The sequence below is a fragment of the Erinaceus europaeus genome, chromosome 18 (genome assembly GCF_950295315.1).
Source record: "Erinaceus europaeus chromosome 18, mEriEur2.1, whole genome shotgun sequence".
NCBI classification, from domain to species: domain Eukaryota; kingdom Metazoa; phylum Chordata; class Mammalia; order Eulipotyphla; family Erinaceidae; genus Erinaceus; species Erinaceus europaeus.
Window position 1 is genome coordinate 12174386 of NC_080179.1, and position 14265 is coordinate 12188650.

At 37.1% G+C, this 14265-nt stretch overlaps 1 protein-coding gene across 7 annotated transcripts in view; it reads left to right on the top strand.

Moving 5' to 3' along the window:
- Window positions 1-14265, top strand: part of ZNF385B (zinc finger protein 385B) — a 368360-nt gene that overhangs the window by 317735 nt on the left and 36360 nt on the right. For all 7 annotated transcript variants that reach the window (XM_007522156.3, XM_060177630.1, XM_060177629.1 and 4 more), the window contains one exon: window positions 12916-13078. In XM_007522156.3, the coding sequence (XP_007522218.1) occupies window positions 12916-13078 (163 nt within the window). The remainder of the gene's footprint in view (window positions 1-12915; window positions 13079-14265) is intronic.

Genomic DNA, 14265 nt, shown 5'->3' on the forward strand with positions numbered 1-14265 from the left:
GCTTATAAACTTATATATAAATATATATTACATATAAATATATATTATATAACATATATAATATATAAATATATATGCTTATATTATATATGCTTATATATGCTTTATAAGCATGTATATATGCTTATAAACATGCTATTTTAAAATGTTTGTCTTTTGTTTCTAGATTTTCAAACATAGTGTTTGATGGTTATCCTAATTCAAATGTCAAGAACAACGTAACAGTCATCTTCCAAAATGTGATGCTCCCAGCATATAGGTTATTCTAAAGAATAGTTCCATTTATATATGTGTGTGCATAATATTATATATAACCATTGCCTGTCAACCATGCATATCTACTCTGTTTTTCTTGGAAGCCTTGGAGGTACATAGCAGCTTCTTCAGTCAATTTTTCTGTACATTTGTATAATTATATATTACATATATGTGATATGTAATATACACACATAATTGCACAATTCAATTATGTATCAATGTATAGACTTTGTTGAATTTTTAAAGGCTAGGTGAAGATAAATATATGACAGGAAGAATTATAAGATTGCTGAGTGCCTAGTCTGCTATCTTTTCCCTTTATTACTAGTGGGTTTCTATTCAGAAATAAAATAAGACATTAAAGTTTTGGAGTTGCACCTCTCTAAAAAGTGAGTTTTGTTTTCAGAGGGTGTGGGGAAAGCAACACAAACAAAATTCTGCAGTTGATGATTAAATAGATACCATAGTCATGATAATAACCGCATTGCTAGATCAGGGAACTGAAAAGCTAGCTGTAAAGCTTAACCTTTTATTAAGCAATACAAATTATTAGGTAGACGAATTATACAGTAAGTTTGCAAAACTGATTGTGTCGGGCATCCGCTGGTAGCACAGTGGGTTAAGCTCACATGGCACAAAGCACAAGGACCAGCATAAGGATCCCGGTTTGAGCCCCTGCTCCCCACCTGCAGGGGAGTCACTTCACAGGAGGTGAAGCAGGTCTGCAGGTGTCTATCTTTCTCTTCCTCTCTCTGTCTGCCCCTCCTCTCTCCATTTCTCTCTGTCCTATCCAGCAATGACAACATCAATAACAACAATAATAACTACAATAAAACAAGGGTGACAAAAGGGAATAAATAAATATTTTTAAAAACTGTGTCAAGAAAAGGTACTGAAGACAGAAGGAATCGATAGCATCAAATGGAAGTCTAGAAAAAGATAGCTTGCTTTTTTGTCAAACATTTTGCATTTTTCCCATATATAAGACTATTTATATTGATTCTTAGGTTTGGAAGGTAGTGAAGCAGATAGAAGGTAATTAAAAGCATAAATCTCAGGAGCTTGGGAAGGTAATTCTCTGCTTTACAGACAGAGCTGACAAAATGATGAACACTTTCTGCTTCAACATGACAGAAATATAGCATGGTTATAAGAAAAAGGAACATACCGTACTAAAAGTTTTGTTCAGTCATGGCTATTTAACAGAGCTCTTAACAAAGATTAGTCAGCTGTTTTTAAACATGGAGTAGCTATATAGTAAAAAACAGAACTTGCCTCCAAGTTAACACTAGAATATTACAAAAATGACCATCTTTCTCAGTTCGACCTTATTTTAAATTGGTATTTGGATAACTGATCACTGACTGTGTTTTTTTTTTATGTTCACAATTACTTTTTTATTAAATAATTGGGTAGAGCATCACATTCATACATGCTGTATTCCTTGACACCGTTTCCAAAGAAAAACAGCAATTTTTTTTTAGTTTACATGTTTTTTTATATTATTTCTTTATTGAGGGATTAATGTTTTATCAAATACAGTAGTTTGCACATGCATAACATCTCCCAGTTTTCCACTTAACAGTACAACCCCCACTAGGTCCTCAGCAATCTTTATAGTCATTACCCAAAGTGAGAAGGCGGGGAGGTACAGATAGCTGCTAATCAAGACCTCTCACAACAGAGGCACATCTTCTTCCTTTCTAGCAGCCATTTGCTACCCAGACTATGTCCCTCCAAGTGCCTCTCGACAGCCCTTCTGTATTTCCTTTATTAAAAAGGAACACCTTTAGTGGAAGCAAGTGGCATGGTGGTTTGGGAAAGCCAGTTCTTCCACTGATGAAATGAGGCCATCTTTTTCCTGATGTCAGTATAAAAGAGCAGGTATGCTGAGGAAGGAAAATGCCCAAGTCAGGAATTTTCTTTCTTCCTTCCTTCCTTCCTTCCTTCCTTCCTTCCTTCCTTCCTTCCTTCCTTCCTTCCTTCCTTTCTTTCTTTCTTTTATCTCAGCCAACACACACATTGTAGGTCACTTGTAAAAAGTGGCACTGGGGATCAAACCCAGGATCCCACGCATGTAAGGCATGTAGCCTACTGCTAAACCAGTCGCACTAGCCCGGCATAAGGATCCTAGTTCAAGCCCCCGGCTCCCCACCTGCAGGGGGGTCGCTTCACAGGCAGCGAAGCAGGACTGCAGGTGTCTATCTTTCTCTCCCCCTTTCTCGATTTCTCTCTGTCTTGTCCAACAACAACAGCAATAATAACAATAACCACGACAAAGGCAACAAAATGGGAAAAATGGCCTCCAGAAGTAGTGGATTGGTAGTGCAGGCACTAAACCCCCGCGATAACCCTGGAGGCAAAAAAAAAAAAAAAAGAATAAGAATAAGAATATGGGTCCTATGAAACCATGACACCATAAGATAACAGTGAGGTATTGGAGCATATTCTTTCTTGGAACAGTGATCGGCCACATCTTCGTGTGGTAACATACTCCAGGGCTTAATCATGTTTAGTGATTAGTTCTTTATATTACCTAAATGTACAGAAAAGAAAGAAATTAAAAACCTTTGATCCTTCTTTTTTTTTTTTGTTTTCTCACCTGACTTCTGTCTTCTCGGGTACATGGAGAGTGAATTTTTTTTTTTTTTGCATTCAGAAAAGTTATATAAACAAGAAATCTTAAGAATATATCAGACTATTAATGTCCTAACTTTAGGAGGCTGAGAGTACAATTCAGCTCTTATTACTTTAAGCTTTCTTGAGAAAACAGTATATTTCAGCTTTTATAAATAACCATTTTATCATTTTTGCAATACTATGCCTTGCATATCTGTCACTGAAAAAAGATGATTCTTAGTAGCCCCCTGGAGGACAAAGTCATTTTCAGAAAGTATGAAATTACATGACTAATAACAATAGTTAGAAAAAGAAGTTCACGTTTTTATTAAAAATTTTTTATCACCTAACCCCTTAATATTACAGTACAAAAAAAGAAGGAAAAGGGTAAATCCTTTTTAATATATTAATATATTTTAAATAAGAAGAAACTACTTAGGGGGGGTTGTTGGTGGGTAGCACAGCGGGTTAAGCGCAGGTGGCAAAAAGCCCAAGGACCAGTGTACGGATCCCGGTTCGAGCCTCCAACTCCCCATATGCAGGGGAGTCACTTCACAAGTGGTAAAGCAGGTCTGCAGGTGTCTATCCCTCTCTCCCCCTCTTTGTTTTCCCCTCCTCTCTCCATTTCTCTCTGTCCTATCCAACAACAATGACATCAGTAACAACAATAATAACTATAACAACAATAAAACAACAAGGGCAATGAAAGGGAATCAATATTAAAAAATGAATAAAAATATTTTTAAAGAGTTTTGTAAAAAAAAGAAAAAGAAACTACTTAGTAATGAGTAATAAGGTGTTGATAGTAACAGAGAAGTAAATTTTAATAAAATCAAACCATGCAGGTTAGGGACTGGGTGGTAGTGCACTTGGTTGAGCACAGGACTCCAGGTGCAGGCCACCAGTCTTCACCTGCAGAGGGCACGCTTTACTGGTGGCTAAGCAGTGCAGTAGATGTCTCTCTTCTGCTCTATATTTCCTCCTTGTCTCAATTCCTCTCCGTTTTATCAAAAAAAAAATTCTTGAATTTTAAGATACAATTTTTGTACCTACTAAATTGTATCAGTACTTAAAATTCATCTTTTTGTAAAGCATGAAAGTTAAAAAGGAAAAACACACTTTCGTTTTAAAGCCATTAACCAGTTAGTAAAATAAATATCATGTATAACGTAAAATCTGTATTTCTAAAATATTATTAGATCTCACAGTTGGTACTCTCTCCTAAATTTCAAACCCAAACAAAAGGTTCTAAAGCATTCATTTCATATGAGAGAACAGAAGTAGCTCAAATTCTGTTGCTTTTCCCTTTCGCTTTACAGTTACTATTACTATTATTGCTTATTCCAAATCAGCAGTTGCAGTGATAGACTATGAACTACATAGGATTTGCTCATTTGAATTGCATCTAAAATGAATTTGAATTATTTCTAACCACTACATACTTATTTTAAAATATATAACTTGTAGTGGAATCACTGAGAATGGGAGTTTCTCTGTATTTATATTCATTTCACAAACATCTCATAAAAACTGCGGCAAAGGTGGGCACGAGGAATCACATCATTGCAAGACTGACCAGCTCCTCATGGGGCGCGAGCGCTGCCACACTACGATCATCCTCTCTGGCATTATGCTATTCCACTGCAGAATACTGTGCCCCAGGATGGTTCCGTAGCCCCCATGTCCACTTGGTCGATTCCAAATTATATTCCTCCATGAGGATCATTTCTGGAACCATCTGTTCCACCCCGGTCCCATGGCTGCCAGTTCTCAGCAACATCGCCCCGCCAGATATTCGTCGGGATGCGGCATCATCTAAGTTCATTTCCCACGTCTACGCTCGACCGGACCTGCCAATAGACGCGGATATCTTCGCCCACCCTGTCCAACGCTTGACGTCTCGTCACCCAATCTGGTCCCCTACGCCTACACTGAACTTCTCTGTTCCAGACTCTTGGAAACAGAGTTGGCAGTCAGCTGAGGTCAAGAACAAACACCTCATCACAGACCCCTGCGAGCATCAACCCGGCTTTGACCTGGCACGTTATGATCGGGCCCTCCTCAATCGCTATCGAACAGGCCATGGCCGGTGCGCCGCTATGTTCCATCGCTGGGGAGCCAGAGACGACCCGAACTGCCCCTGCGGCTCCAGACAGACTATGACCCACATAGTCAACGACTGCCACCTCTCCAGATTCAAAGGAGGTCTCGAAACTTGACATCAGGCTCAACCTGACGCTGTTGACTGGCTGCGGAAGAAGGGCAAACGCTAGAAGAAGAAGAAGAATGAAAAAAAAAAAAAAAACATGGGCATTTTAAACCTACATAGGTAATATTAAGATTCTGTTGTAACCATAGTAGTTATTTTCACTGACCTGTCATTTCACCATTTAAGAGGAGTAGAAAAAGATCTGGTGAGTACAGAAAGAGTTAGTGTATTTATTAGAGTTTTGTAATTTAATCAGTTTAAGCCAACAAAATGCTTCTATGCACTTGTAAACTAAAAGTACCAACAGTGTCTTTTTAAGACTTCATTTGTATATTTATGACCATAGAAGGGTGTATTCATTAACTTCTGTAAAATATTGTGAAAATATAGGTGTCTGTATCTGTAAAATGTCAGAACAAAGTTACTGGATTGACAAATGGAGATTAAAAAATGGAAAGACATTTTCTTTAACCTCATTTTCTAAAGTTCCAAGCATTCGATGATTTTATTTTGAATAAATTTCCATTTTAATATATGCAGCAAAATCTTATTAATTGTAACTACATTAATTAGGGACTCGTGATAATTCAGGTATAGACAGAATTGTACTTTTCTTTAATCCAATTTTTTTCTTCAAAAGCAATTCAAGTGAGTGTTGTAAATGAAGTTGATGCATAGAAAGATAGAATATCAGCAAAACCTTTTTTTTTTTCTTGCCTCCAAGGTTATTGCTGGGGGTTGGTGCTGGCACTACAAATCCACTGCTCCTGGTGACAATTTTTTCCATTTTTATTGGATAGAACAGAGAGAAATTGAGAGGAGGGTGATATAGAGAGGGAGAGAGAAGGATAGACACCTACAGACCTGCTTCACTGCTTGTGAAGTGCCCCCTCTGCAGATGGGGAACCAGGGGTTCCTTGCATGTGTCCTTGCACTTTGATTTTATTATATGCACTTAATCCAGTGCATCACCACCTGATTCCCCACAAAACCAGTTTTTTAAATTTTACTCGAACACTCTAAAGGTGCTTGTTAAAATACAAGAATGATATGATTAAAGTAGCTATTATATATTTTAATAAAACACTTAAAATCTATGGCTACTAATAGTTATCAATCAACCAACAACAGCACTTACTAAAACTTTTCCCTTTCTTTGTTTTTACCATCTTAGTGTCCTTCGTGCAAATCAGTCCACACATTAATGAGGTTTTCTGAAATTATGGTCATTCCATAATGTAGAATATTATTCTCTTTTGTTACAACACTTTTTCTTTTTAATCAGATCACTACTAATCTGTGGATTGTGGTGTTGCTGGGGCCTCGAAGCTTCAAGCCTGAAAGTTTTTTGCATAACCATTATGCTATATCCCCCTCCCCCAGTTATTCTCTCTCTCTCTCTCTCTCTCAAAGCAAATAAAATAGTGTGGCTTATTTAGCATTTCTCTAATGTTTGAACCAAGGTTTTAATGTAGGTAATATTTAAATTTTATATTTCAGGACAAACACATTGCTTTGAGATATAGGTTATCCACTTAACTAATCACTTTAACTGTTGAGCCATAAGTTGTTGATTCTGTGTTCTGACTGACTTGAAGTTATCTTGATAGATAAGTAGGTGAACCAGAATTTGTAAAAAAAAAAAAAAAAAAAAAAAATTCAAATAACTGAGAAATTTCTTTCTTTAATCTTATTTTAATCCTGTTACCAAGTAATATAGATTTTTTCCATTCACATATTCATTTATGTTATCAGTATTTATAAAATGCCTTGCCATGCATGTGGCCCAGATTCAAACCCTGACACCACACATTAAGTGCTGTGGCATCAGAGGAAGCTCAGATTCTGTCACAGATGTTTCTTCTCTCTGTCTCTTACTCTGTTTCTCTGTCTGAATGAAAAGTGACCTAGCAATAGTAAAATCATGCATAAATTAAAAGCTTCAGTTCCTCAAAAACAATCTTACAGGCACAAGCCTTTATGAAGATTATGCTAAACAGATTACTATAAAGAATGATGTTAACTTTTGAGTAGTGCTGTAAAGAAAGAATCTGAAATGTTTGAATATGACCTTGTCTTGGGAGATTTCCTACACAAGTAGTGTTTGAACTGAATTCAGATGGATGAATAGGAAGAGAAAAAGAGAATAAATACCACACATACATTCCAGACACACCATCTTCTGGTTCTTCAGAGGATAATAGCCTACTACTCAACTGAAATTAAAAGTAGGAAGTAGGGCATACAGGTTAATTGACCAAGAACAGTGAAAAGGCACTAAAGGTTTTTAGGCAGCAGGATAATATGATCATATTTTCATCTTGAAAATATTATTCTGGTCAGTGTGTGGTGAATAGATTTTACGAGAACAAGAGGGATCTCCATTGGGTGTTGACTATGAAGCTACTACAGTCATCTGGGAAAAGATGATGATTATTTGGATGCAAGGTGGTTGTGGTAGAGAAGTAAAGAATCAAAGTATAGCTTAATTATAGAAATATCTAGGGGGCCTGGCAGTGTCACACCAGTTGAGTGCACATAGTACTACTAAACGTAAGGACCCAGGTTGGACCCCTGGCTCCCCACCTACAAGGGGACACTTCTCAAGCATTGAAACGGGTCTGCAGGTGTCTATCTTTCTCTCTTCCTCCCTCTCTGTCTTCCCCTCCTCTCTCAATTTCTCTGTCCTATCTAATAAAATGGAAAAGGAAGGAAGAGAGGAAAGAAGGAAGGGAGGAAGGAGTTACAGTTACTTTTTTTGGTCATCACTACAGCTTCACCATTCTGGGCTAGCTTTTTCAGAGAGAGAGAGAGAGAGAGACTGAAGGTGAGGGTGAGAGGTGCAGACATCATGGCACTGAAGCTTCTTCCAGTGCTGGATTGCTGGCTCAAACCTGTATTGTGCAGATAAGAAACTGAGCTCACTATCCAATTGAGCTATTTTACTGGGCCCTAGTTACTTCTTAAATTGCAAAAGATTGACTTTATTGACAAATAAATAATCATGTATTTCTTCAAAGGACATTGCTTTTCCTACCCACTTTGTGAGTTTGTGCTTGGACTGTCTTTTCTGACCAAAGTGAACTTAAAGCTACCACTCTGGAGTTCAAATTATAAGTAAAATATAAACCAGAAGTAGAAGCACAATAAATTTTAGAATTTCTTATGCTTTTAATTTCTGATACAATGTACTATCTCAATCTTTGTCTTTTTTTTTTTTTTTTTGGACCAATAATTTCATATGGTGATCTGGGGAAGAGACATTTCATAATAAATATGATGGTGAATGAAAGAAAAAAATTAAGGGTGGGGATACATAGCATAGTGGCTATGCAAATAGACTCTCATGCCTGAGGTTCCAAACTCCCAAGTTCAGTCCCCCACACCACCATAAACCAGAACTGAGCAGTGCTCTGGGGAAGAAAAAAAAAAAATATATATATATATATATATATAATTTGTGATCCTGATTGATTTCTGCAATGTTTCTTCTGGGTTTAACCATTATATTTGGTGTGTTATGAGGTCCCTCTCTCACTACTTTTCAATCCGCTAATCACACTTGCCTGGATTGATATATGTCTAAATAAGGTGATTAAGAGTTCACAGTTGTGAAAAATTAACAGTTCTTTCAATGTTATCTCAATCCCTGAGGTGACACACTGTGACTGTTAAACCTTCTGATGTTATTTATCTTCCCTGCAGGCTATGGGAGCCTGAGGGCTTTTTAACTGTAAGTAGATTTTTTTTTTAACCTTAATCACTCACTCATGACCAAGAGGTTAAAAAAAATGGGGATAGATAGCACAATGGTTATGCAAAGAGACTCCCGGGACCCAAGGGTTTACAGTCCTGGGCCCAATCGCCACTCTACCCCTAGCCAGAGCCAAGCCAAGCAGCACTCTGTGGCACTGTGCTTCTGAATAAATCCTGAGTTCTGAGGGAATTATTCACACTTTTCCTAATTTATCAGGAGAACAACATAAAAGGGCTCCTACTATATAGCCACACCTCTGGACCACCCAGAGTGTAGATTTTCTCCTAAGTCACCCAGTCAGCTCTCTGCCTGCCCACCCAGCATCATCAATATAGGGCTTCCCTGATGCTGTTTCAGCCCGAGGGGCAACAACAATGGAGACCCACAGTTACAAATCGGTAAGGTTTAGGTCATTTTCTCCTCCCTTCAGCTATCTTTTTTGTGATAAAACTCAGACCAGAGGTTTAGTACAAGTAGGTACAGGCTTTTAGCCCCAGGAATCTCTCCATAAGCCCCTCTCAGTCCATGAGCAACATGTGTTTGCACTCGCCCGTGGCTTGGAGGGTTCCTGAGGTAACCCTAGTCCTATCTTGTTTCCTCAGGTCCAATCTTTTGATTTCTTGCAGGTGTTATCCCTCTGCCTCTGGCTGATTAGGAAGTTACTAGAAAGACCTCCGAGAGACGTTAGATGTGGATGGATGCTGGTTAGAGGTCACTATGGTGGTTTAGGCAAGATGACTCAAATTCTGATCATTCTTGGAGAGTTTTCTTTGGTCATTGTCCTTTGTGGGGCACAGCAGGACTTTTGGCATAGAAACATAGTGCCAGTCATTAGTGATAGACAAATAGGTGTCTGTTGATTACTTCCTAGGGTGTAAAGTAAGTCACTCTGACCAACCGCCTCTCTTAGTAGTGATACAAGAGTCATTGTTGATTGGATCTGGGGTAGTGTGGCCTCATTTATGAGTTGATTTTTTTTTTTTTTTGGCAATTGTCCCTGTTTCTTTCACTCCTCAATTAAGAAGATTCCCAGATAATAAGTCACGCTAATCTTGTTACTATTTAACAGTGTCTCCATTTCACTTGAATATTTGCCCAGGATTTAGAACCTGTTGACACTGCCTCAGATGCAGTCCTGAAGATAGCAGAGTGCAACTCCCAAGAAAAACACAGGGGACTGGAAGGAGTGAGTGGCTATTGTCAATGAGTTGTTGGTGCCTGCCACTGCCTTTATTCCACACTTTCCCTGGAACAAGTCAGTAGAACAACCTTTGTGCTTCATTCAGTATCCCACAACTCAAAAGGAAAATAGATTGTGGTTGTGGAGAGTTCTTTCCAAACTGACAACCAGAAAGGTGTCACGTAATTGAATCTTTATCCCAAGTCTTAGTTAATCCTAATACCTTTCTATAATGATGTGAGGAAATAGTAATGAGAAAATAACACGTGGCTTATCTTGTGCTATGAGATTTTGGTGAACCACATCTTCTCTTTTCTTTCTCTTTTTTTCATACTTTTTCTTTTTGACACTAAGGTTATCACTGGGGTTCAGTTCCAACTCTACAAAACCACCACACCCAGTAGCCATTTTCCTTTTGTTTTATTTTATTTATTTGATAGAACAGAGAGAAATTGAGAGGGGAGGGTAGATTAAGAAGGTACAAGAAAGATACCTGCAGACCTGCTTCAGTACTCACAAAGCTAGGTGGGGGGTGGGGGGCTCAAACCTAGGTCCTTGTGCAAAAGGGAATGTGTGTGCCAAACTGGGTACACCATCACCCATCCCCTGAGAACCACATATTTCTCTAGTCAAAGGGCACTGATCTAGTAGTGCACTGTTTAGTCTACTTGGAAAAATGACTCATACGGGATGGGAAAGATAGCATAATGGTTATGAAAAAATATTTTTATGCCCATGGATCCAAAGTCCCAAATTCAGTCCCTGTGCTGCCACAAACCAAAGCTCAGCAGTGTCTTGGTCTCTCTTTCTCTTTGCAGTTTTCTCATTAAAATAAAATATATTTTAAAAAATAAATTATAAGTGGGTCTCTGTATTTTGTGGAAATCGTCATATATCTTTATAAAGTATGACTTTGCTGGGTTCTCACTAGAAAGATCAGGCCTATTGTATTATGCTAGCATATTTACCTTGAAATCAACAAATACCCTCTACTCATAGAAACTTGTTAAAATAGAAATATTTACTGAGTCATAAAAATAGTATGCTTTCTTCATGTGTCATTTTAACTTCAAAAACAGTATAATGTTAACTTAGTATAGATATGTGTATGTATAACACATATAGTTTATTAAATAGGAATGGATATGCATGTTAGCATTTCAGATCAACAAAATGGCTTCTCCATGACCCTGTGTGACTTTTAATAACTTATATAATTTCTCTGAGCCCAGTTTTCCATTTGGAATAGCTAACTAAAATTCTACTATCTCATAGAGTTTTGTGAAAATTAAATGAATATATATATATATATATATATATGTATATATACAACACATATATATAATACATTTTGGCTGCTCTTGACACAGGCTCAATAATATTAGTCATCATTATTTCATTTTAGCAATTTTTATGCTTTAATTTGCTGATTTTTTTTTAATTTGCATCTACCAAACTGTGTTATCTGTATTTAGCCTCACCATACATTCATGGTTGGTAATTGATAAAGAACTTAAAATAATGTTATGCTTTTTTTCCATGCTTCTGATTTACTTTGTCTAATTTGGTGTAGAATATGCAAAAGTCTGATCAAGTCAATTAAAAAGCAGTAAGTCAGTGATGATTTAAAAAATACTTATTTATAGTCAGAAAATTAGAAACTGTATAGAATCAGTACAAGATTTTAGACCAGGGGTGATTGAGTCATGCTGAAAATCACTTATGTATCTGTATTTGAAATACAGAATTAAAGCTTGCTTGCTTTTGTCTATTACCTTCGTTGTCAACCATCTCACAAACACACCTCACTTATATTCCACCTTCTGAAAAGAATAAATGAAAATGTTGATATAATCATCTTTCAGTACATACAGGTATATATGGAAAATGATACAAAAAGATATTACCTTAAAAAATCTTCTTAAAATTTTGCTCTGTATAGATTACTATCTGTTGCTCCTTACGGCTAAGCTATGCTGTCTGACATGTGTTTTCATTTATCAGTTTGGATATTTGTATTTGTTAGGGCTATTCTAAGTGAAAATGAAATGAAGACTCTTAGATTGCTTTGTTAATATGTACATTAGTAGCAGATGCCCCAAAATTAAAATCCTTTTTTTTAAAGTAGAGGAGCATTCTCCAAATGTTAGTAAATTAAATGTCTTCTTATTTTGCTATGATTACTTTTTGGAGAAAAAACAAACAATACACATCTTGGTCTTTTTATTTCTTTTAATGTAGTATTAAAGTCACAGTTCCACTTGAGTTTTGAGTGTAAATAAATACAGGACTAGTTGCTTTGACTTAACGCTCACAGGTGACATGAGAAGAAAGGTTATCTCCTCCTCAATGAGGCCTGTATTATCTATCTGGAAACAGGAATCATCAAACTGATGCATGAAGCATGTTTAGATGACTTGGAGATGTACTGTCATTCCCATTCTCATAGGTTGCTTTGTCACATCAGTTGTTCTCAGAACAGTCTAGAAGAAAGTAGACTTAGAGAAAACTGTTTTTAGTTGAAGGAGAGCATGGGGAAGGACATATGGTAGCACACTCAAAGCATCTTGGTGCCAACAGGCAGTGGTGAGAGAACACTGATGGGAAAGCTCACCTGAATCATCACAGTTTTGCTCTGGCCCTGTCGTCCACTCCTGTAATGTCTGGTTTTTAAAGAGGTGAGTGCTTCATGTTGTGTAGAAGGTTTTAATATGCAAAAACCTCTGGACTCTAGCCTACCACTTCATTAAATGCCAAACGCATAGTTGTAAACGTCTGTGGTGCCTATGATTGAATGTATTTTTTTTTCCTGCATGATCATCCATTTGTGGTGTTTGTAACAAGTAGCAAAAAAAAAAAAAAAAAATGAGCCTGATTTGTTCTCCTTTGTAGAGCCAGGCCGAGGCCCACTACAAAGGAAGTAAACATGCCAAGAAGGTCAAAGCACTAGAGGCAACGAAAAATAAGCCCAAAATGGTTTCTTCCAAGGACAGCGCAAAGGCTAATCCCAGCTGCTCCATCACTCCAATCACAGGCAACAGCTCTGACAAATCAGGTCAATGATACTTTTCGTTCTTTACCTTCTTTGTGTTTCCCCCGGGTCTCCCGCCCCCACCCCATACTCCTCCCCTCAGTTGCTGCACGCTATTCTCCATTTGTTCTTATAAATATTAATATGTTTCCTTCACAGCGAGGGTTATGTGTTTAGACCTAAGCATTTGATATGTTATCATTCCATGTTGTTTAATATATATATTGAAGTTTATATGTGTCTATATAAAGAGAGTGATAAGAATATATGCATGAAGTTGCTTAGAGGCTGATTGGTCAGAATATGTTTAGACAAAAATAACAACAAAAAATGGGCCTGAAATACTGGGTTTCTTATTCCATTCTGTTCATTTTACACTTGGTTTTTGCTATAGACTTTCTCAGTGATGGAATTCTTAAACATGCTTACTAATAGAATTTTAACCTTATTTTACCTCAATAAGGGTGAATGCAATGGTAAAAGGTAGGAGCTTTTTGAAAGTGTAGCATATTCAGTGAATCTGGAAATGTGTTTAATAATAAAAGGTATTCATTTTTGAAAAAATTCTTAGAATTCTCAGGGTTACAATGAACTTGAAAATTTTAAGGGAACTATTTCAAACTTAGGAATTAACTAACAGAACTTTATGTAATTTGAATTAAACATCTTGTAGAAATGCCTTTTAAGAAGTATGTATATATTTCACATCCCAAGTGAGTCAGTATTTTTGAGTAGGTTCAAACTGAATGATTCAGTGGAAAGAGAAAAAAAAAACATTTTCTAACATGTATTCCATGAAATTGGATATTTAATAGGCTTTTTCATACTTGCATCAGCACCTCAGGGCCCGAGATGGGTAAGTCATCTTATTTCACTGCCTAATTAAGAAGCAGTATCTATTAAAGATTACTAAGAAAACATATTTCTCCATCTTATATATGGTTCCTTCTTTGGGACCTCTGTGTTGTTGGAAACACACACACACACACACACACACACACACAGAGGCACTCTCTCTCCTCAAATCACTGTAGAATTTGAGGAAGAAACATAAACACTTTTCTCTATGACTGCCCAGGACCTTTGAAAAAAGAGCAAATTACTCAGAGGAAGATTAAAAAAGAAGATTGCGTAGGAAAGCACCACTGTTAATGAGACCCCATAAATCTAATTCTAGGAGCTCTATTGCCTGGAAGTAGTGACCTAACACC